A 25,024-nucleotide genomic window follows, 5' to 3' on the forward strand; every position below is an offset into this window, starting at 1 on the left:
TCTAGAAATATATTTTGTAAGAAACCAATATTAACAATAGGAAGAAATGTTTATTATACAGTATAATTGCTTTAATTCAACTCAGTTCCTTATATAAAAAAAAGCCTGAGGATTTGTACGAAGCCTCAATTCCTACAGATTTGAGTCTTTTGCCTTCTATGATTCCTTCAACGCAGTAGAGCAGGTTTTCCCCTCACCATCCTTACAGCACCCAGACACCCCTAAATCCTCCCTCATCCCTGCCCAGATGTACTCTAAACATCACCCATCCTATTTGCAGCTCCCTCCTATGTCGGATTCCGCCCCCACCCTCGGGTTCCATCCACTCCCCTCTTTTGGCCAAGCAACTACGCAAGCGACAACCCATGTTGCAGCTAGCTAGGCGCCTCCCTGTATTATTTTGTTGGCTAATATGAACAGTGGCCAGCCACTGACAAATAACATGTAACAGCTGAGTTGTTCTCGGCTGTCTGTTCTCATAAAACCTGTAAGAATATCTCTTAACGCTGCCATTCACCTGCCAAATCTGGCAGAAGGGTGCAGAGTTTTAAAAGCTAAAAGGGGAGACAAGGACAGGCGATGCAACGACATAAGCTTCACTTTTTCAGGAAACTAAGCTAAAAAAGTTGTTACTCAATTGCAGAATTTACAACTTGCAGGTTTCGTTGTGGGGAAAATATGCCTGTTCAGTAATTATAAATACCCCTAATACATTTCTGTGGTGTATTATGCATTCATTTTTTTAAAAAAAATGTATTTACTTTTTAGGTAATGCCAGCTTTATAACGCCAATTACCCTCCAGGTTTGAAAGGCACCCAGTGACCAGCATTCTGGTGTAATTATTCGTGACATTGGTGTGATTCCTCCCCTCCCAATAATACTGACAAGTTTAACAGAAATCTATTAAGTTAAAAAGAACAATATATATTACATTTGCTAATTGCAAACAACCTCTTTTAGCTGCGATTTTTCCCATTGGGATTAAAAAGTGCACCAGTTTAACATGTCTGTACATTAAGAACAGTTTAAAACATTAAATATACAAACAGCAAGAGATTTTAAATATTTTGTATCAAATACTATAGGACAATATAATTTACATTATTTTTTTTTTTACACAAAACATTACACCTGAAATATAACTTTAGATATCACAGAATATAAAAATACATACTTTTTGTCTAAAAAAAAGTCTTTGCAGGTTCTGGCACAATGTAATACTTTAAAGGCACACCGATTTTGGCAGTCTATATTTGCAATTAACTGTGCAACGATAATAAAAATGACCTGTAATTGACCTTTTGGAACTGCAAGGCCAGATGAACTCCCTTCTTCCTGGAATCGCCCTTTTAAGCAGGTTAAAAACCTAAATTGAACCGTTTAGGTGTTCTGCAACTCATTTCTTCTATGGCCTAAGCTCTCCAACACTAATCCAGCAAAGCAAGAACAGGCTTAACTAAGCATGTGAAAAGCCACATCAAATGCAATGGGATTAGTCATACTTTCACAATCTTTGCTGTCTCAGGGTCAAAACACTCAACCCCAAGCAAAATTGAGCCCTAAATGCAAGTTGGGAGCCAAGTTCTGTCCTGACTTACGTTTGCGCCAAAACTAGTAAGGAGTAGCACAGGTTAAAAAGTCAGGGCAGAACTTGGAAAGAGAAGTTCAATAATATTAATTGCTCTGATTTCAACTACACTGATGTAAAAGTCATAATGACCTTACTGAAGCCAGTGGAGACACACGAAGCAAAACTGCTATAAGACTGAATCAGGAGAACTATGTAATTTTGCCCTTCTGTGCATTTGTGGGACTCCCACTGGAGTCAGCACTGGGCAAAAACGTGTCTTTAGAGATACATGGCTTATACAGATGCAATTGGGTTGCAAAAGATTTTCAGTTCTGCCTTCAAGTTGTTTCTGGACCACTAAAACCCCAAACAATTTTCAGGACACTAAAGAAAGATTCAGTCTAAATCCCTTACTTTAAACGCCCCAAAATAAGTCGCTTCTTGCGACGAATCCAGTAGCAATGGGTTTGATACCTGGATACTTATCATTTCACCAGATTTCAATTTAAAAAAACCTCCGATATTGACAGAATAAAAATGAAATTCTGAATTCCCTGACCAGTATTTGGTGCTTCCTCCCTTCATCAACACATCAGAGCGCCTTATTTTAAGGTTTGTCTTAGTCATATATACCATCAACTGAAGCCCTCTTTTAGTCAGGTTTCCTGAAGTTTCATGATGTCTAAAACAAATGTTGGCATAAAGGTAGTAAAATCCATCTTGATTAACTATCAGCTTTCCGTCACTGAATGTCATATTCGATAAGTTTGCCTGGCCTTTGTTGTGATGCCAGGATGTGAGGTTCACTTTCCGAGTTCCTGAAGAGAGGGGAGAAGAAAAATAATTCTTTATAAACATTTAACAAAACGACATTTAGAAAGCATTCCCCAGGTTTTCAGAATCAACAGCAACTACAGTTATATAGGCTAAAGTGAATAGTAGACAATTATGAGAGAAATTCCTAGGAAATTTCCTTTTTTCATCGTGTACTGCCATATTTGGCTTGCTATTTCAAACTGTCTGCCCTCCCACCAGAACAGCTGCTGGACCATGGTATAAAACATTTACTTGGCCAATAGTTGATTATGCTACGCCATCATGCAACAAGCTCTGTATAGAAACTGCATTCCACCTAAAACTCTAGTCAACTAACAAATACGTGAGAGGAATTTGAAAAGTTACTGATAAGAAAACAACAAGTCTCGTTAACAGCCTTTAACCTGTAAATGTTTGCAAGGAATAACAATACAAAATAAAAAACATTAAAATTGTGCATCTTTAGTACTACACAATAAGTTGCCTAGACTTTAGCTAGCACTGCAAGTATTTAAGATGTAACAAACGTTTTTATGCAAAAACAGTATTTAGACTTAACCCAGCGCTTGCATATACCAGAATAAGGCTCCACAATCTGGTTGAGTCATATCCTAGATATCTAGGATAGTGACACAGCACAATCCTAATTCTTTGATAATTGTGCACATACATATAGCTGGGCAATTATAACTATTGGGAAGGTGAACTCAGATTCTTCATCTAATATCTAGTAGAAGGTCTTGGAAAAAGAGCTTTAGGAAGACAGATGTGATTCTGGATGCCTTGCTCTTTTTTTTCATTTCTTTTCTTAATTATATTTATTTTAAAGTATCTGAAGTTCCAAACTAGAAACAAAGAGCAGATATTCCATGCTTGGACGAGAATAGTCCCCTTCAAGTTGTCTTACACCAGAGCTCCACAAATCAGGAAGGAAAATATTTGTGATATTTTTTTTTCTCTCTCTCTCCATAGAACATCATGCATGTGGAAATCAAAGCACATGTGTGAGAGTTACCAAGTCTGTCTATCAAAAAGGACAGATTAATAGAATTAATATATGTAAACAAGCATTACTGAATTCCTTCTAACAGGTACACATAAGCCTTTTCAGTTCTGCCTGCATGATGGCGGCCTAGTAAACAGGAAGCTGTCCCTTATCTGTTGAGGTGACTGAGTGCTCTGTGAAGAGAATGAAAAGGAGCTGACAGACTGGAGATGTTTTCTTTAGTTTGTCAGCTCAGCACTGTCACTGAAAGCTAACTTTACATATACAGGTACAAATGTCCCCCAGGAACTCTGGCCCGAAAGGCACCTCCCGGGTGCTATCATCTTAGAGGTTTCAAGCTAGTCAAATCTCAGATGTTATTTCATGTAGATCCTGGCCATTAGGAAATGGTCCTTTGGCCATTAGGAAAAGGTTCTTCACTGAGAGCGTTGTCGGTCACTGGAACAGGCTGCCCAGGAAAGTGGTCGTGGGACCAAGGCTGTCAGAGTTCAAGGAGCATCTGGACAATACTCTTAGTCATATGGTTCAGTTCTAGGTAGTCCTGCAAGGAGCAGGGAATTGGACTTATTGATCCTTATGGGTCCTTTCCAACTTGAGATATTCTGTGGTTCTACTACTGAGGCTGTGCTAAGATGTGGCCTGGTGGGAGGTCGGACAGGCACTGAGACACAGCATTTGAGTCTTTCTTGCAAACCTGGTCACATTTGACACTTCAGGTTTTGGTGACACAGTGTTAAGAAGCAGCCCGCAACACCAGCCCAGACAAGTATTGCTACTGCAGCAGGTGTATTACATAGGGGTTTATCACAGCGTTTTCATTTGAGAAGTATGCCTTGCAGCACACATCCCACACTCCCTTCCACCTCTCCAGTTTCACCACCATCCCATTATAGCATCCACCTGCCATCTCACAGCTTCTGCCTGCAAAACCAGAGGAATGGGCAGAAGCGGGAGAAGATCCAGCCAAGGCCCATGGGCACGCCCACAGAGGAAACAGCACTGCCCTAAGAAAGCCACACAGGTCCTGACCCTTCCTGATACACACAAGCCACTAATGCTCTACCATTTATTCAGTGTAATACACAGGGCATAACACAGCAGATGAGAGTTGGCCAGCTCATCCTCCTAACCACTAGCAATTTTCAGCACACAAGACCAACTCCATTTGCTCCCTCTGAGGCACCCACAGCAGTGAGTCCACACCGGCACCAGAAGACCTTACACCTTAGGCTCCCAGTCCATCTAAATGCCTGCTTGGAATATTCACTACATTATTCTCCCAAGATCAAATCAAAACAATCTATTCCCACCAAAATTTCCATGGCACACAGCAGGGCCCCTCTCCTCCAAGCATGTACCAAGGCACACCCTAGAACCACCAGTGTTCATAAGCATGCTGGGGAAAAGCTCCAGGTATATTTCATTAGTTAAGAATATACCTCCTGGATTTGTTTGTGCAGAAAGGGATGAGGGGAAGTAGGGACAGGGGAATTTGAGAGCTATGAGTCTTCCCTAACCACCAAGCGCAAGCAGCTTCTGCACATGAGAGGAATACTCTAATAGTAGACCAGAACAAAAGGCTTCTGGCATTCTTCCACAAAGACTTGAGCAAAGCAGAGGCCGTCAAAGGCAGATCACAAACAGTCACTCCCCTATGGCACCAGTGCAGCCAGGTAGGAACTATACAAGCAAAATCGTACAGAGAAGCTGTCTTGTGTAGTGCCTCAAAAAAACTTCTGAAAACAGCCAATTAATTGGAAGCAACACTAAGACCTTGAGTCTTTTAGCCTGGAATTATTCACCTGCAAGAGATGCTGAGACAGGTGTACCAGAGTACACCCCTGAAGCACTGGGCATAGCCAAGGAAGTTGTAGAAGTTCTTGTGCACAGTGTTAAGTCTGCCAGAAATACCGCCCCAAGGGGGTTGGGCTACCTTCAAGATGAGGAGGATAGGCAAGAAATCACTGCTTGGATTGGAGGAGAGGCATACCACAGATCTGGGATGGGAACGTATGCATATTATGGAATAGAAAGGCAAGTTGTCATGCTGTGACTGACTTGTGGCACGCTGGGTAGTTGCTAGGCAGATTTTATTTACCTGGCAAGTAAATATTTTAGTTGTCAGTCTTAATGAAGTATTAATTTTGAAGAAATCTTTAGTGGGAATGCATTATTCTCTGCTGATGAAGGGGAAAGAGAGAAAACAGGTGCCACAGTCACTTGTAATTGAGATGCTCAGAGCATCTGTGGGTGAAGTTTATTCATGCTGCTTTGGTGTTGAGGGGAATATGCATCATTCATCCAGTCAGGTGGAGGGAAGAGGCCAAGAGATGATGGAAGATAACCCTATCTGTTTTGAGCAGGGGATTAGCCCAGGTAACTTCTGGAAGTCCCTTCCAACCAAAATTGCAAAGCTATGATTGTACCAGCTGAGGCAGATGGGGCATTTTGACACAATTCAGAGCTCCAGAAAGGCATGTCACAGCCAGCAGCACAGCGTAAAGATGCATAGGTAGGAGCTCTTATATGCAACCTTTAATGGAAGGAGCAAGCAGGCCAGGCTCTCAGCACTTGTGGTAGAAATACATCCAAATTTGAAGACACTAAAACCATCAGTACCCCCAAAACATAGGCAGAGGAGAAAAATGGAGCATACAAATGCCTAATCAGCTCTCCATATATCGGAAACTCTGAAACATAACCCAAGACATGGGACATTCAGAAATGCTGCAATACAGTATCTTCTGTGATAAAATTTACTGTGGAGCGATGAAAAAAAATATCACAAGGTAGGTCATGTTGACAGAGAAGGAAGAGGTCAGAGAGATAATAAGATAACCTTCCAGGCATGTAAAAATAATTTTTAAAAAGTCAATATAATACACATTTTTTCTGGTAACTGAAGACAAAAGAAAACAATGTCTTAGCTATTTGTGACCATGAACTAAGACTAATAGAAATGATTTTCCATAAAATTAATTTGTAAGAAGAAAGATGATGGGAGGGGAACAGAGGAGAAAGTAGCCCTGTCTTGATGATTTGTTTGCATCCTGGTAGTTTTCAGGTATAAATAACGCCTGAGAGAATGACCAAAGCACTATTTGCTCTGAAACACTGTTCTGGGGGCAAAGGGCAGCTAAGCCGAACCTTTAGCTATAAATAGCTCAGAATACTAGTGTTTCCTTAGACAGCTAAAGGTATCAATTCACATCCCAAATTATATATTTAACATTTACATTTATTTCTGTCTATGATTTTCTCCTTTAACTGTGACTAATTTCTGTAATCAATGTATAAACCAAAATTCACTGTTTTGATTTAAAACCTGTGTAGCATTTATAGCGTGCTCTGGTTAAAAGCAACCAGCAAGCGTCCATCTTTAACCTAAGGCAGCAAACCTAAAAAATACACACAGCAAGCCAAACCACTATGGCTTCTGCACCCAAATGATGGGTGGGGACACCAAGACCTGGGGAAGGGTTATTTTGCCCCCTCCCTCACACTCCCCCCAGCTGCAAAAGTCCATTTGGGGCTTGATATTATCATGAACCAGGTAAAACGAAAACATTCCCTCACAGACACTGCTCAGTGCCCCTTCATGAAGGGTGTTCAGTGGCAAACTACTTAAAATCCTGATTGACAGTGATGAAGACTGGTTTTTTTTTTTCTGACATTGTTTATTTTGCATCAGAGTGATGACAGTAGAGAACCTTAAAATACTAAGAACAGATCTGTCCAGACTCAGGGATGGCATAAAACCTTTTAAAAGGATTTCAGACATGTAGGGTAAGGAATCAGGGGAAGAAAACAGAAGTTGCCATTTGTAGTCAGAGCAACCAGGAAGGGAGAGGAAAATCTCCTCATGACCCTCAGGCAAAGTCTTCATCCTTTATGCCTCTCATTAACCTCTCTGCCACCCAGCCAAGTGGGTACTGCCTCATACCAGTGAGCATGATACTAAAATGCCTCACAAGCAGTAGGTTCAGGGTTTCAGCTCCCCATAAGGATGCAGCCCCTCACTGCTGCAATGCCCACAAGGGCCGCAGAAGCTGTGCTCATGATTAACATCCTGACAATGCTCTTCCAAAAACAGGCAGAAGCCATATGTGCCATTTCAGGAGGGAGTTGATCTGCTCCAAGGGGTAACAAAGCAGCTTGTTGTCACAGGCACTGTATTTCTGAGAGTTCCTGCAGCCTGGGCTATTAAGAAAAAAGTTGAGAGCAAGAGCAATGCCTCCTTGCCATTACACACAGATGTGCTACATCACTCCTTACATGGTTAATCCAGTGACGCACAGCAGTAAAAATTACCAGCAGCTAGCCCTGACAAAAATACAGTTAACAGCAACATCCAGGTAGACAGTAAATAAATTCCCCACAGGAAAAGGTGGATTTCACAAAATGTGACACTGACACACTCCACTTCTGTAGATATACGTGATCTGTCTCTATGCTTAGCAAATTAACCGAATCCTTCCAAAGACAAAAAGCTAAGACAGGTTTACTGATACTGCATCTTCTGCTACTGACCAATGTCAAAAGCCAAAATCTGACTGAAACAGAAGCTTGTCAGGAGGCATCTGATCTAATAAGAAAGCTTGTAGAAGTTCTGACTGCCGTCTGACAAGCTGCTTAAGCTCTCTGCTCATAAAGTTGTGGCTCTTGGCAATGCCAATGCACTTGAAGTAAGAAAGAACTCTCTCCCTCCAGGCAAGAAATTAAGCCCATGGGTAGAGAAGTGCTTTGTCTTTAAATAGAGCAAGATCAAGGTATTACTATGCAGACTCCTGAAATCTCAGGTTTCAAGTCTCAACACATCATTCCCCTTTGGTTTGGTTATATAAAATACAAAAGCAATGCACACAGTTAATTAACAAGTAGTTCAGCACTGCAGAATGTATACATCGTCAGAAGACGACGACAGTGGTGAGCAATGCCCGCTCCTATCTTGAGACCCTCTGTATGATAGCTTCAGAATAAACTCTGGTTTACTTCTACCACACCAATGACAACTGTTGTGCTGAGAATACAGAGCAAAAAAATCTCAGCTGACAGTGCCCAGGGCAAAAAAGGAAACAGTACTGAGACATATTAAAATTGCAGGAATGAATCTTTTCCTCTGGAGAGTGTTCCAAGGCAGATTCACGTCTTGTTCCCTCATATTGTACTAGCAAGAATGTTTCCAAAGTCATCTAAAGATACTTGTGGGTAGAGAATAAGAGCACTGGCAAGATAAAAAAGTGCTCTCCTCGTACCATAGGGGCAGATAAAAACCACAGGAACATTTTTTCCCCCTTCTCAATAGCTCAGAAACATACATGCAATATAATAATGAATGGAACACAACAAAACCTTTTCAACATGCCATTAGCAAAAGGAAACACTTGCTATAAATTCAGCCCTATGCTACGAGAGTGCAATGTACCCGCAGAGGGCAGGGAACTACCAGGCAAGTTACAATAATGTCATTTGGACTGCAGTTCTAGGTTTTCAACACCTCAAAATGAAAGATGTACTTCCTTTATGGCAAGTTCTTACACTGATGGGGGCCCAACATGCATGTGTGTTGTGTATTCCTGTAAGATTCTCTGCTTCCAGATTAATCCTGAAGACAAATGCTGTGTCACCCAGTAGAGACCCAAAAGGAGACCACACAAAAGGAGTTTGGCTTTAAAGGGTTGAACAGGTAGAGAGGACATTCTTGAATTTTTACAACAGAAAACACCACATTTCTTCATCTGACAACAGGCCAAAGAAAAAAAAATCTTAGACTTAATGGAAAGGAAACATCTTCCCAACCCGCAAGATCTGGATTCTGGCCAATCTTTTTGCTGGTATAACCTGCGTGTATGTATGCACACATCTGTGTGTATATATAACGATAGCTGATGTCCAGTGTGAGTGAAGAACTCCAGATAGGCCCTACTAGCCAAAGAAAATAAGAAACTTCAGAGAAGAGCATTCAATGCATATCTTCATTCCTCACCTGAAAACAGCACAAAGAGGCAGGCCAAGCCCTCAGAGCTTGATCATGAAAACTGGTCATTTGAAGTAGAGGCCATTCAGTACATAAAACAGACTGATGTAAGATATCCGAGGCAAAAAGGGACCTATCCTCCTGTTAACACTACCCCTGCTGCCTCTGAAATCCTTTAACACATCCAATTTATTCTCATTATCAAAAGCCATTTCTGAAATCCCAGTCTGTTGCTGGTATTGCTGAACTATTTTCATATACTTCAATGTTTAATACATTTATAGTAGCATTGGAAGTATTCACTTAAAACTGAACTTACCAGATGGAATATTCTTATCATCAATAATGAGATGGGCAAAAGGCTGCTTCTCAGGTTTGCTTCTCTTGTACAGATCCATTCCCAAGGCCTCCATTGCAGCTAGAGACAAAAGAATTGCATCACCTTAGAAAGACAAGTTTAGTAGAACTAAAATACTTCTTATTCATAAACCAGCACCTACCTTTTTCTGGTCTTGGTGGTGCTCTTCCCATGACACGCTGGACTTCCTAAAATGAGAAAGAGCCATTGCTTTGATGTTGTCTTGGTTTTATAATATTGTGTATCGCAGGTAGTTTGTACAACACACTGTGTGTACGTACATGTGGGGGTTGTTATACCTACAGTATATTCAGATGCCTGTGATACATATTCTCATATTTACATAATGTATAATATGAACGCACAGTTTAGCTGCCACAATCAAATTACTTCCTCTGTCCAATACATCTGAAAAAGGTGGATAGGAATGGTGGTGTGTGTGATCACTGCACTATTTATTGAAGTAGCAGTGACAGGAAATTTACAACCTTTCTTGCTTATTGGACTTGGAATATTTCTCTAAGTATAATGAAACAACAACTGCTAAGAATGCATCACATAAAACAATGTAGTTTATGAACTGACTTAATTACTTGGGGTCGAAAGGTAATGGAAGAGGCAGTTCTACATACGGACTAATGTGTAATCACACAACTAAGGAAAGCTAAGCTCTGAATTTCATTTGTGATGAGGTAAATTATGTGGTAAATTAAAACCTCCACCTCTCACACTTGACCACTAACAGGGAAGGTTGTAAGACTGCAAAGCTTTACAGTGAAAGCTCACTTCCAACAAGGTATGCAAGAACCAAAGGATTAAGCATCTTCTGTATCTGTACTGGGACAAATGGACTGGGTGCCAGAGTTTGGAAGTATGCCTTCTTCAAAACTGCAGATGAATTTTAACATGAATGAAAACCATGTTACCCAAAACCAAGAACAGCACAAGTAACAGACATCAGGCACCACAAAAAGTCTTGCTTTTAATAATCCACACCTGTTTTCCTCTTGAGAAAACATACAAACAGCAGTTTTTAAAAATCTAAGCAGCCTGTTCTTGTTACAAGCCTGGACTGAATCTTGGTAATATTAAATTCAGTCCTCAGTTCTGTCCCCTGTTTCCCCATGAGTCCTCACCTCTGTTTTCTGAAAAAGAGGGGTAATATTCTACTTGCTATTCAGAATACCTCATACCATGGATCCATCAAGATGATGTTTAGTAAAAGGAAACATGTTGCTGAAGATAGCAAATCATATCTCATCTGCAAAACCTAAGCGTGGTCCTTTGTTTTGTCTTTATGTCACACATATTGCTGTTCATCTGATTCAATACCACGTATACGCAATACGCCTCAGATTTGGCCAGATAAGCAATGTTCCACTGTGATTTCAATCACTGCAGTGTTTTAGAATTTGAAATCCTACTTTGAAAGCACCTAAAGTCCTGCTTCTATGCAATTTTGCAGCCACAGTGAAATTTTAATGCCTTAGCTGGTACATTTATTACTCTCACTTTCCCCTTTCAGTAGGTGTTTAAATGTTAAACCAAAATGAAAAGCCACAGCAGTAATGGAAGTTGTAGTTTGACTATCAAAGCATAATACTTCAGCAGAGATATGCTGATTTTGTAGATAAGAATCATTAAGATGCTTTCTGCTGTAGAAACGAGAAAAGCAGAAGAAACAACTTCAAAAGAAGCAAAACTCATGTCCACCTCCCCCATTTACATTCACTTCCCCTCTCTGATCTTCCTACTTCAATGTCAGTTCTAGGAGCATGAAAACAAAGCTCAATTCTAGGAGCTGCTCACCAGCATCAGCCTCTAGCCACACTTGAGCTCTTCAACTTCATCAGAAGTAGGAAGACAACAAAAAATTGCAAGTACTAGATACTGCAAAAAGTAGCAAAAGCCTCTGAAGAGAGCAGGACTTAAGGTAGAAGAGACTGGGACATGGACCACGCTCAGATTACTGCACCACACCTACTCCCAACCCTTTCCTTAGAAAGAGGAGACTCCTTCGTTTTCTTGCTTTCTTAATGGAAATTTCTCAGATGTGGAGTCTGCTTTTGCATCCTTTCCTTCTGGGGGATGTGATGATGTCCTTGCCTGGACAGCCTACTGGGCAGATCCAAAAAGGGCTATGTACATTTTAATCTCCTATTATCTAAACTGGTACTCAAAAAAAACCCCCATGGTTGGTAACTGCACAGCCCTTGGAGTCCCTGAACTGGCCAGTTGGTACCCTCCTCTTAACCTACATTTTTCCTAGGAGTATAGAGTTCTGCTTCTGCACGTTTCCAAAGATGCTCTAGCTTGAGCAGCTGCATACCTCACCTTCTGAGATCTAGCAGTCTGACTCAGCTCATCTGCCATGCGGACACGCTGTGGTCCTCATCAAATGCAGTCTGAGCTACTTTCTAACTGTTGGTGGTGCTGTTCATCTGCAACATCACAACTTGGTAAGCTGAACAGCTACCCAGGAAGTCTTGGGTCCACAATTCTCCTTGTCCCAATGGTCTTGAGCCTACTTCCCTGTATCCTAGGAGCATCTGTCTCTGACAGGAACACTCTCCTGTACTCCTCCTGAAGCTATGTTACTGTTATGCAAGTGGCATTACAATAAAAGGGAAGATTATAAGCACAAGCCCAACACTAATGCAGTGAGAAGAGCTGGAGTGGCTCATGTTCATTGACTCTTTTGTGTGCTTTTCATCGGATTAGGAGTGGCTAGCCTGTGGCCAGAAAACAGATATCCTCCATCAGCCAAGTTCTCCAAACACTGGACTAGTGTCAACTGCTTTGCTTAATTCTGAACAGCCCCACAAAATTTTGATATTCCTTTCTGTTCTGTTGCCCAGGCTTCCAAAAGGAAACTGAAATACATAGACTAGTCTCTAGATAACAGATAGAGCTGTGGCTTTCCTCCTGAAGAATAAGTAGTTCAACACGTCTTGATTTTTCACGTCATGTTTCTACAGTTCCAAGGTGCTGATACACAGCCTACCTTAGAAAAGCATTTTAGCATGTTTGCTTCTGACCCTGAAGGACTCAAGGACCACATTTTTCAGTGGATGTCTGAATATATACTGATGTCTAAGATGGCCTCTTAGTGGCATTATAAAAATCCCCTGGTATCCTTAGTGCAAGGAATTAAGAGCTAGGATTTTCCAAATCTTTAAAGTATCAGCTGCATTCTTTAGCACCTGAATGTCTTTCAGCATCTCATACCTAATCACAATATTCACTACCATTAAGAAAGCAGAAACAGCTCAACAGAACCTGTCACTAAGAATGGCATGAGAACTGCTGACAAAATATTACCAGTGACTTCTTTTAAGACTGCCACCCACAGAACCATGTGCGCTCCAAGCTGTTGAGTTATTTTTAGAAACACTATACACAAAAAAAATCACACCACTCTTAGCCTTACAATAAGCTGCACTTGTACACCTTTGCGTCATTTGCTCACTGCCCACCAAGTCAACTCTGCTGGCCTGCTTCCCACATTCCAGCCTCCTTCATATAGTCACTGTTTAAACAACAGAGAAGCAGCCAGTCACAGAAATGAAAAGTGTATCTTCTTTCACCCAACAAATTTAAAAGGCCATTGGGAAGCTAGAAAACTTTCACATTTTAAAAGCTAAAATCATGCTTTAAAGTGCCTCGAATGTTGGGAACTGCTTTTTCCTCATCCACAGCAGGCTGCAGGGTTTAACCTTCAGCATTTCAGCATCTTCAAAACAAAAACAACTCTTACTCTTCAAGTTATGTCCAACGTTGAGGACGAAGAGACAAGGCTACATTTCAACACGTAACATTTGTGAATGGTTTTTCCTCTCCTTTGGCTTTTACAATATCTCATTATCTACTCTGAGCAGCTATAAGTAGCCTTTTGAGACCAATCCAAAGACTACCCCTCTGGACATTCATGTATTGCTTCAGCTGTGATCTTAAAGCTTCTTTATGCAGCTGTTTCTTTACTACCTTAGGGCTTTAAGTCCAGCTAATACCAGGAAGAAGCACCTGATTATCTTGCCGGAAATTCAGCAATTTGAAGAATGCTAATCAGGAAGGAAGTGAAATAGAAAGTACATGAACCAATATTCATCAGAAGATAGAGATCAGCACTACAACCTCTATCCAAATGAGTAGTCTACTGCCTGCAGAAAAAAGCATGTAAGGTTGTAGGATAGAAACTGAAATTTTAACAGCTTACAGCAATCACTTGTGAAACCTTCACTTTGTCCATAACTATGTGCACTTTAAATGTCTGCTAAGTATACAGATCTCTTTACAAGTGCTGCCCTGGAGGTCTAGCAAAGTACTCTGTTGCGATGTGGGAGTCTAGCTTACGCCTGAACTCCCCAAGCTACTAGAAGCTGCGAGTATTGCCAAGAAAAGTTACTTATGAATTGACCCAAGATATGTTTGTAGTCCTTTCTACTTCAGGCTCATAACAGACTTCATAAGAACTGTGGTTAGTGCATCTGGACTGCCAAAAGGTTTTTAGGGTTATATGCAAAAAAGAATTCAGCAAAGAGGCTAGGAAAGTATATTATCGGCCTGCTTGAAAGTTCATATGCAATATTAAAAACATGCTTTCTACTGAGTAAGCTGCTCCCTAAGCAGTATTTTTATCCCGGAATATGTTAAGGCATTCACCACTAGATTTTTATTTTAAAAATATCTTTAATTACTATTTTTTCAGGAGACAAATGTTTCTATACCAGACCTTGCAGCCCTACTACACTGGTTTTCATAAGAGCACTTTCATTTTTACCATCAATCCCTGCTTTAGATTTAAGCACTAGGTCTACAGGTGTGCAAAGAGAGATGAGAAGCAGTGCAGTAAGCTAAAAAGCTGTAACCAGACCATAAACCTGAGCAAAAGCACGTTGTCTATTTTCATTTCCTGAACAGCTTGAATTATGAATAACTAAATATCAAAAAAATCACAAAACTTAAACGGTATTTTGAAGTGTTCCATTTCAGTCACTTAGCACACTGCCAATTCAAATAAGGGTACTGGTTCTTAAGACACACAGAGGCTACATTCTTCAGGAAAGTGAAGGAAGCAGACCATGGGAAACCTTTTTCAAGTCACATTAGCTGCATTCCCCACACAAAGGACTAGCACAAATAGAAGAAAGATTCAGCTGCATCTCTGCCCTTCATTGTAGCAGAGCAATGAAAGGCAGAGCTTACAGAATGTGATAAAGTATAATTTTGCCTTAACACTGTTTCTTTCACTCCTCTGATATACCGAAAAGATGCAAATGTAGCCCCAGGCGTTTTCCTATTTTTCTCTGCATCATCAATATATGATGACAAAGTATCCAGAACACTGACCCAGCTGCTTAATACATTCTATTGCATTCAAAGGGAATTCAGAGTCTGATTACTTTGGCAAGGGAAATTTTATTGTTCTCAAACTAATGATCATCAGCCAAAAAGTTATCCCTACTCACTACTTATCTTGGCCACGGGCATTGCAGCATTTAACCTCCATCCAGAATGGCAGGATATGCAGCCTCAACTAAAGCCAATGCCTTTGTTGAGTAACCAGCAGTGAATGACCAGAATACAGGGCTTCCCATTCACTTACTGTAACAGGCTCCTTACTCTGGCATGGGAGCTGCATGAATGAGCAGTCTAGTACCAGCACACAGAACACAAGTAGGTATAGTGTGAGACAGTCTAAGATGCTGGAGGATAGAACTAATCCTACAGAGTTAACCTTTTTTTCCCTTAAGATTTTCAAGGAGGTGGCTAGCAAATAGGACAAGCCATGTACTGCTAAGTTTTTTTAAGTTTTGTTCACAAAAAGATCTGTAAACTCAGGGTACTCCATTAAAAGCAAGCATTAGCAGAATTAAAGCACCATATAATTAACTCAAGTACAATTCACTCTGTAAAGCATACGTGAGTTCAGCTCAAATCTCATGTAGCATCCTTTATGAAAAGCTGACAGTCATATGCAGATGTGAAGAAGTAGAAATGGACCTGGTAAGCCAGGAAACCCAAATACCGTAGCAGACACTCAGCTTTTAAATAGCCCATAACTATCATGAACACGCAAAGAGATCAAAGGCAGTAACTGCACTAAGAGGTGATTGTTACATATATCCAGCTTGCCTAGGCTTCTTTATTAGGGCTGACTTCTTTAGGTGGCTACTTTTGGTATTTGTGTTTGGGAACAAGCTGTCATTCTCAACTGCTAGGCAAAGACTGCCCAATTATCGCGCTATGGCAAAGTAGCTCTTCTGCCAGTGTGGGAATGATCTGCCCGGAACAGAGAACTGGCAACATGAGCAAAAAACCAAAAAGCAGATACTATCCCTCATTTTGGGTTGCAGAAAAAGTAGGAAACCAGAAAATGTTACCTCCTCTGTCTTTCAGGCAATATTTTGCTTGTTGATGTTGACTTGGGAGAATCTTGTCAGAGTCAGGAAGATTGCTTTGAAAAACAATGTGGAACTGTCCCTTCTTATGAACATCCAAAGTGTTGGCAAACCTATACAACTATTAGGATAAATGGCTACCATTCAGGCCCATCCCAATGTCAGAATGGCCAATCAACTAACTGCAATCATAGTTTTCTCAGTGCAACTTCAAGTCTTCCCTTCTTTAAAAAAATGTGTTTGAATACAGAATTGGTTAACCACTAACCGGTCCATGGGCAAAAACAATATGATCTTGGATGCAGCTTCAATTATTGTTCAAATACCAGAAAATACTTTCTAGAACTTACCTCCAAATACAGACATTAGAAAAACTATTTTAAGTTCAACAGGAGCAGGAAACAAAGGAACACACAGTCTGTCCACCACTTACCTTCTGCACAGTTCTTTGGAGAGCCTGTTTCATGCTTCTACATGATTCTGGCATTAACTTCGCATCTTGATTTTCAAAGGATGTATCATGCAAATCTGTATTTTCTTGATGTCCAAGAAGTGTTCTGACACAGTGTGCATGTTCTTTTGAAATTCTAGTAGGGTCCATCTGAAACAAATATATAAGCACAACCATAGTTTAAGTTTTTTCTGTCCAAGAGACATTAAGAGCATTCAAGTCTGGGAGAACCTTCAACTGTCTAGAAGTTTGGCACCTAGCTAAGTTTATTACCTACATTTTCATTGTAAACAATTAAGAGAGAAAAGTTCCCCACGTGGAGTTTTATTTCACCCAAAAAGTGTGAGAGATAGAAGAATGAATCATCTTCTGAAGCTGCATAATTCATTAGCTCAGACTGGGTATCTGACTTTCAAAAGTTAAAGATAAATCCCACTCTTACAGTAAAATCAATAATCCTGAATTCCATTTTTTACCACCTAGTGCAGTATCAAAATTATTTTAGCAGGCAACATGCACAGCCCTCCTATCTGTAAACACTATAGTTTGCAAGACAACACACAAATGCCAAGTAGAGGAACATGGGGGAAGTATGTATAACATCTAGTACATCATTTTCAAGAGCAGAAACACAAGAACAGAAGCCAGTTATCACTGAAATCATTTTGTGGGCAAGAGATATTGCTGCGTGAAACAGTCAACAAGTAAGGCAGCACAAATTCAGAACGACCAAAAGATTATAAAACTCTACCACAAAATACCTCTGTTTCATGGGACAAAGACTGGTAAATCTAGAATATCTGCAAGATATTTTTAGCAATCAGTCTCTGTGATTAAATCAATTATACTTCTAAACTGTAAATCTAGAGTTCTCCTGAATTCTATCAGATAAATTGGAAGGATACTCCAAGGATTAGCAGTGTGCCTTGGCAGATTTTAATTGCATAAACATTATTTAAGGCACTTCACCCTCTCTCCCCACACTCCATATATTTTACACTCGAGGGATATTAACCACTGTCTTTCAGAGATGGTGATCTAAGACTCTCAGCAGTTGTTCTCAACCGGTATTTATTTCGCTTTTACTTCAGGCTTGAAGAAGGATTTGTGCACTCAAAACCTTGTCTAAGTTCTCTAACTGCATCAGCTGGTCTAATAAGCAACATTTACTTCTCTCTTTCTGCATAAGGCGGAAGGAACACTTTTACCTGACAATTACAAAAGGTAATACATTATTTGTAACCACGTGAGGGAATGCCAAGACATTATGGATAGCACCTGAAGCAGCATACAGTTTCCTTTAACACAGCACTGAACAAAACAAATAATCAAAAGGAAGTTTTGCAGAATACAAAAGTTAAGAGTGAATCAAACATGTTATATCATTTGTTCACACAAACATGAATTCGACTCCCTAACCCCAAAAAAGGACCGAGTGAGCTTAAAAGCATAAGGTTAAGATTAAAGGTGAATTTAAGTCTATGCCAGCCAGGCAGCCATCCAACAGGCACACACTGCAGAGAAACATTTGTTGCACAGATGGCAACACCAAATGCTGCCTCATCTATCACCATCCTTCTGCTAATGTCTCCAGGTGAAAGCTGTTTGCCTGATTCTTTCAGACCAACATCATCTCTGTGACCTGGTTTAGCTGTCTCAGTTTTCCCTGCAGATTTGGAATGAAACAGGTCAGAAAATCAGAAGATGCCACATCTTCTGAAGATCAGAAGATGCCACAACTTTTGAGCAGAGGGGTAGAGATGAGCTATAGAATGGCTTGGAGGCAGTAACATCTTCCTGGTGTGGCCTCTCACAGCTGAATCCAAAAGAAAATCTGTGTATAGCCATTACAGCTCTATGAGTTAAGCACTAAAAACTATGCTAATGACTTCTGAAGGCAGCTAGTGCAGCGCTGCCCCATTAACTGTTCAAGCTGACCTAAACCAACATCACTTCACTCTCACCTTCTTCATCACAGAAGTTCATTCTTGGTTCTCAATCTCCTCTTTTAAATCAATAACCTGTATGGAATTTTTGCTGATCTAATTTCCTGGAAGATTAACATCCTGAAAGCAACTCACTTCAGGTATCAGACAAGCATCAGAGCCAGTATAGAGACAGGCATATGAATGAAAGAGCAGGAAGGCAGCACTAGCTTTAACGACTAAAGCTGCACCCAAAAAGTGTCTCTCCCAGCATGCTCCACTAGCATCCAGAACTCAGAAAAATCAACTGTAAACTGAAAGAAAAAAAACGAAATGCAAAATGTTTATCAACAACTGCTAAAAGGCAGTTAATACAGAATGACCTGGGTTGGAAGGTACCTCTGCGGGTCTCTAGTCCAGCCCCCTGCTTGAAGCAGGGCCAACTTGTAACTTAGGTCAGGTTGGTCAAGGCCTTGTCAAGGCAAGCTCTGTAGAATTTCCATGGATGGAGGCTTTCAACCTCTCTGGACAAACTGTTCTACAATTTAACCACTTTTATTGTGCAAAAGCACTAGTTTTGATGTCCAGCTACAGTTCTTGCTGCAATTTATGACTGTGCCTCTTGTTTTTGCTGAGCACTTCTGAAGGGCCTGGCTCCATCTTTAGGTAGCTAAAAATGGTGATTAGCTTCTGCCACCTTAGCCCACCCTTTAGGTTCAAATACTCCAGTTCTCCATTTCTGATACACTACAGTCCCTACCCATCACAGTGAACTTCTGCTGGACTGTCTCCAGTTTGTTGATACACCTCTGGTACTGAGGGACCCAAAACAAGACCCATTATTCCAGATGTAGCCTCTTATGCTGGCATTGTTAGAGACCTGAGGGAATTAGGGTCTTCAGCAGGATCTGGATGTCTCTTCCCCCCTCCACACACACCATGGGATAGAAGATAGAAAGCCACAGCAAATAACTGCCCATAGATATGAATTTTTATCATTAACTCTCCTAGTGAGAGACTATTACCCCAGTTTTGGATTTATTTAAACACAGCTTCTGAAAAGTAGACAAGAAAATTAGGTTTTACAACACAAAAAAAAAAGATCATGAAATTTGTAAAAGTCTGAGTGTCCAGCATGACAAATTACGCGTAGCATAGACTTACACCTATTACCCATCAGCAACCAGTTAAATGTGTCACACAACACTGTGCTGAAACAGTAACAGCAGATTGTACAGAAGCACTTATGGGGATTATAGTTTATCTGCTGAAGGCTTAAAACAGAACACCAGCATCTCTGCACCTACAGTTAGAAGATTGAAGACTTAATGGAAACACTAACCAGTAGCTTCAGCGACTTCAACCTGTGCAGCCCATCCTGACAAACTGCAAGTCCCTAGAGGTTTAGCGTTTGACAAGGGGAAACTCTGATCTAGGGACTGGCTAACCTACCCGATTGCCCTTACCTTTTTCGAAGAATCCTACTCTTCACCGTATTTAACTGTGGAAATTAGCTCGCTTGTCTGAAAAGGCATTCTCAGAAATCCTGCATCTTACGTGTTTGTAAAGAGCAGGTACTGAACTGCCACGGCCGTAAAACCAATATTACCAAGCACTGAGACCAAAACACACAGAAAAACTTTCAAGTTCGAGTGTTTCAAGAACAACTTCTAAAAAGCCAGATGAAATACCAGAATGATCTACAGGAATCAGCTTGCTAACTTACAAGGCACAGAAGGTGAGCCTCTGAATAAACAGAGACCTTCAGCATGAAGTCCTAAATATTAAATACCTAGAAGAAAAATCAAAATGCAACCAAAAATATCAGAGAAAGCTTTATAACATGTTAAGTAAGCTAAATGCCCTAGCGAAATTAAACTATTTACATAGAGAGGCATCTAGCTTATTTCTCCTACGTTACTGTTGTGTATACATCCATTGTGTCTGAGCTTGGAGTCAGATCAAATCTTATGGTGCCCCTTGATTTTCAGCATCTCTAATCATTTAGTCACATCTCTGGACTCCTTTCACCTAAATCAGGGCAGCCAAAATGAACTCTGGCATTGTGGGTGAGACCAGATGAATTTTCAGAATTAAGAACCAATTTTCTTGTGTTAAAAAGATTCATTTTGATTTCAAAAGATACATTCCAGCCAACTTCACCTATTAAATGTCTCAATTATGCAATGTTACAGTATCATATTCTGTACTTCCTCCTTATAACAAATGTTTATCATTTATACTTGTGCTAACTTTCAAACTTAAGCCAACTTCCAGATCATCAAATACCACTTTGCACTCCACGATCTTTCTCACCTACCAAGAAGGGCTTCTTCCAGGCTTCCAAAAAGTGTGAATGCCCCCCCAGCAAGCTGATGTTAGCCACTGCTCTATCATGCTTACAAAGCTTTAGATGAAGTGTGAAAAGTGATCTTTTAAAGACATATTTTCATTAAAGTCAGAGTACCACAGATGCGTGGAATGATAATAAAAATCTCTCTTCCGGGTCCCCATTTATCCATGTGTGAATTCTTCAGTGTGGTGGAATACTTAACATCTATACAGACTTTTTTTAAATGGGAAAAACAGATAAGCTTGGAGTTCCAGGTTAAACTATAGGAATTCGACATCCAGCCCCCACAGCTGGATTTGAGCACTTCCAGCTTGTTCCACTGCCCTCCAGTTCACTCACTGTTAGACCAAATTCCTACTCTTTTATCATTTAAGTTCATTAAGGAAATGAGCTAGAAAGAAAAGTTTAAAAGAAAAGCTTTTGGAGACTATACTTTAGCATTTACCAGTGAAAGTTAAATAAAACCCTTCGCGCTCTCACCTTGCGCTGTGCGTGAGTCTATTATGTGACAATCTCCAGCTACTCCAAGCATCTAACTAAATTTTCATGGCATTTTCATTGATCATAAGCAAATATTCCTCATGAAGTAGAAGCAAAATAAACACTTAAGACCGATACATTTTAGTGTTTAATTTCCTGGATTCAGTACATTGCACAAGATGGTCCAAAAAAACGCCAGAACATCTTAATGTTTTTATATTTCAGAACACTCATACCAGAATACTGGGAAAATTCAGTTCCTAGCTTTTTCCTTCTTTTTAGATATACCAGCTCATTGTCTCATTTGCATTGCGCTGCATTACTTCTTGGCCACAAACATGTGTTTACCCGTGAAAATCTAGTGTCAGTCTTAGTTATGCGTCTTGTGAAATTCCAAATGCTCAAGCCACAAAATAAACGAAACCAAGGAAAAACCAAAACCTCAACTATTGTCTCAGCTCATATTGTGTCATGATCTAGCCCAGTATTATGCAAATACAGACAAAATGTGTATGGTAAAACTGAGTCAGAGTTTACTCAGCCTCTTAGGTAGACTTTAAAAGTGGTTGTAAAACATATGATTTCTTAATATTAGCCTACAGAGTCAAATCTTGCTAACTCACATGCAGTTAATTCACCAACCAATTCTTTTGACACAACTTGTACTGTTAACTTCTCATTATTTTAACAAAATACATCACAGTACTTAAATTCTGTTATTAAAGTACAAATTTAGATAGTGGAAATTTGTACTGAAAAGTACAGATTGAGATAGCTTAATACAACTAAATTTGACAGCAATCTTTTCAAAAGAAAGAGGTTGGATCTTGTCCCATATAAACAAAACAATCTGCAAGACAGTTAAATAAGACTTAACTTCTGCAGGTCCTACTATATTTTTTTCCATCTCTCTTATTTCACAATAGGAAATTGGTGAACAAATATGGATTACTGTGTCTTATTTTTGTGAATTATGTACTTACTTCAAAAGTACACTTATTATTCTATTTGTCAGTGATGGCAAAGAAGACATTTTCTCCATCAGAATTTTTTCAGGCAATTACTTCAGTCAAGTCTACATCTAGCTACATCGTCTCTTTTAGATGTTTCAGAAGTTCAAGTTCGCAAAGGACTCCATCCAACAGCATTATTCCAAATCTACAGGAACAAGAAACTAGCAAGAGAATTAAGCTGCCGAATGCATAATTACACTCGGACTATGTAATTTTTTTAAATCAAGGAAGCAGAAGAAAAATAGTCATTATGGTAAGAAAGCTCTTTTTACCGTTTGTTAGGCATGTGTGAAGCACCCACATGAAGCTACCAGAAACAGTCCTTAATAAGGCGGGGGTTGGGACGGGAAGGGACAGGACACAAAGATAACGGAAAAATAGCATTTTCAAAAAGTATACTTGGATGAGTTGTTTTGACTGCAATGACTGTCTAGCCTACTAATCAATGTATAGCTGTGCATTTCTATGAGCCATGTTTTGACAAACATGTCTTTTCAAGTTCATGCAGATCCAGAGTGGAAAACACTTCTCTGCCACAGCTGAAGGAGGCATTAATTTATTTCACTGTCAAGCAAACAAGTAGCTTTAAGCTACTTTACAATGAGCCCCAGAAATAAAATGTCACTCTTCTGAAATGTACGCGATACGATTAACTAAGATTGTATTTCTGTTCCATTTTATTTTTGTAAAAATGGCAAACACAAAGCCATTGTCAGTAAGAAAATGTGAATTGGTCTGCACGATAAGTGATCAGCAGCATTACTGTATATTTGATAGTCATTCATCTGTTTAGGTGGGTATACGTTTGTCCAACATCTGGTTTCGGAGTGCACTTTGGTAAGAAATGCAGCCTGCTACATGAAGATCAAGCACATCTACCTAGAAAGTAAACCGAAAGAAACAGGTTTCCACTCCCCACTGACTTCAAATGAAAAGTACACACAACAAAGCACCACTTCCATGAAGGCAGCGAGACCTGTATTAACAGAACTAGCATCTGACAAAGAAGCCGAGCAGAAAGCTTAACACTAGCCCTGAGAGAAGCAACCAGCCGGCAGCCCCCCACTTCCTCTGAGACGGCTCAGCTACATGGATTAAGAGACACAGCGGCAAGCGAATCCAGCCAGCCAAGCCGTTTCCAAGAAGCTGGCTCCTCTTCTCTCTGAAAGCCTAACTGCTCATCACCTCATCTCCCCCACAGCGATACCTCCCCTCTGCTCCTTGCTGCGTTCACCACTGCCTCTTCAGAAGCATCCCTGGCAGGCGTGCGGCCTGGCGGGCGAGCGGTGGCTCTCTCTCAGAAACCAGCCCCTGAGCAACAGCCCGCACCGCCGGCATAACGCAGACCCCGCTCCGCGGTGCCCCTGCGCAGCCTGAAGGACAAACGATCCCAAGTGGTGTTGTGTGGTGGCTTTGTTTTGGTTTGTTTTTTTTTACCTAAACACATTTCTCCGGCTGGTGACACATTTATGGCGCCCAAAGACATCAGCCGCATCAAACCACTCTCCATGAGTAACTGAAAGCTGACCGTTAAAAACCAAAACCCCACAAGGCTTCAGGTGAAGGATCTTTAAGCTGCTTCCCGAGTCGGGGACCCCTCGCATCCGACCTGGCTGAGAAACCGTGCACCTCAACACGCACCGTCAGGCCACGGCACCACCCAGAACACCTCGGGCTCAGCAGCTCCAGCCACTCCGGAGTGGCGCAGGCCGGGCAAGGTCCCGGGAGCCCTCCGGCCTGACCCCCTCTCAAAGCTGGGCCAGCTTCAGAGCCTGATGAAGTTGTTCTCGGTCCTTTTTATTAAATTATTCTCCTCAATCCCACCGACGCGAGCACCATCGCCCCTTCCGAAAGGGGTGGGGGTGCGCGGCGGCCGCTCCCGCCCTGCCCTGCCGCTCCCTCACAGGGCGGCTGCCGGCGCCAAAGGCGGGAAGGGGCCACGCCGACCCCTTCACCCTCCTCACCCCGCCGCCGTCTCCGGGCGCCGGCAGGGGCGCCGCTTACCTGAGCTCGGAAGTAGAGGAAGAGGGCGACGCTGCAGACCACCTGCCCGAGCCCCAGGAGGGCGAGGGCGGCGAGGAGGGAGCGGGAGGCGGGCGGCGGGTGCGGGTGGGCCGGCAGCGGCTGCGGCGGCGCCGCCGGCGGCGGGGCGCTCTCGTGGGCGGCGCCGCTGCCCAGCTCCTCCGAGCCGCGCAAGTACTTGGTGTAGTCTCGGCTGGCGCGCCGCATCGCGCCGCGGGCAGCTGCGCACCGCTCCCCTCGAACGGCTCCACAGGCGGCCGGCGGCTCGCCTGAGCTCCCCAGCCTCGGCAAACAACCCCACCGCCCCGGCCGGGCACTTCTTATAAACTGGGCGGCCAATCAGCCCCAGGCGGCGTGCCTCTGCCCCCCTCCTCCCCGCCGCTGCCGCTGCCACACACATCACCACCGCCCCCTCCTCGCCTCCCCTCCCCGAGCAGGGACCTGCCCCCGCCGGCCCGCGGCGGGAGGGAGGGAGAGGTGGGTCGGGTCGGGTCGGGCCCGTCCCGGCCCGCCCCTGCCCCCGGAGCCCCGGCCTCCCTCCACTGCTGGGCCGGTCGCCCAGCGATCGCGGTCAGTGCTGCTCCTCCTCGCGGAGCGAAACTTTCCGCCTCCCCTCCACCATGACTGAACGAAGTACAGTCAGCCCTGCCT

At 41.8% G+C, this 25,024-nt stretch overlaps 1 protein-coding gene across 2 annotated transcripts; it reads right to left on the reverse strand.

The window, feature by feature from the left end:
• Positions 1 to 24,704, reverse strand: TNFSF11 (TNF superfamily member 11). 2 transcript variants are annotated; one of them, XM_075087546.1, is made up of 5 exons: positions 24,356 to 24,704; positions 16,563 to 16,730; positions 9,871 to 9,916; positions 9,690 to 9,788; positions 1 to 2,389 (listed from the first exon to the last, which is right to left on the reverse strand). In XM_075087546.1, exons 1-5 carry the CDS (start codon positions 24,578 to 24,580, stop codon positions 1,968 to 1,970), a joined length of 960 nt encoding a protein of 319 aa, XP_074943647.1. In that variant the 5' UTR covers positions 24,581 to 24,704; the 3' UTR covers positions 1 to 1,967. The 2 variants fall into 2 exon arrangements, with proteins under 2 accessions (XP_074943647.1, XP_074943655.1); XM_075087554.1 differs by lacking the exon at positions 24,356 to 24,704 and adding an exon at positions 22,322 to 22,378.
• Positions 24,705 to 25,024: the final 320 nt, after the last annotated feature.

The sequence above is a fragment of the Phalacrocorax aristotelis genome, chromosome 1 (genome assembly GCF_949628215.1).
Source record: "Phalacrocorax aristotelis chromosome 1, bGulAri2.1, whole genome shotgun sequence".
Classification (NCBI taxonomy): Eukaryota; Metazoa; Chordata; class Aves; order Suliformes; family Phalacrocoracidae; genus Phalacrocorax; species Phalacrocorax aristotelis.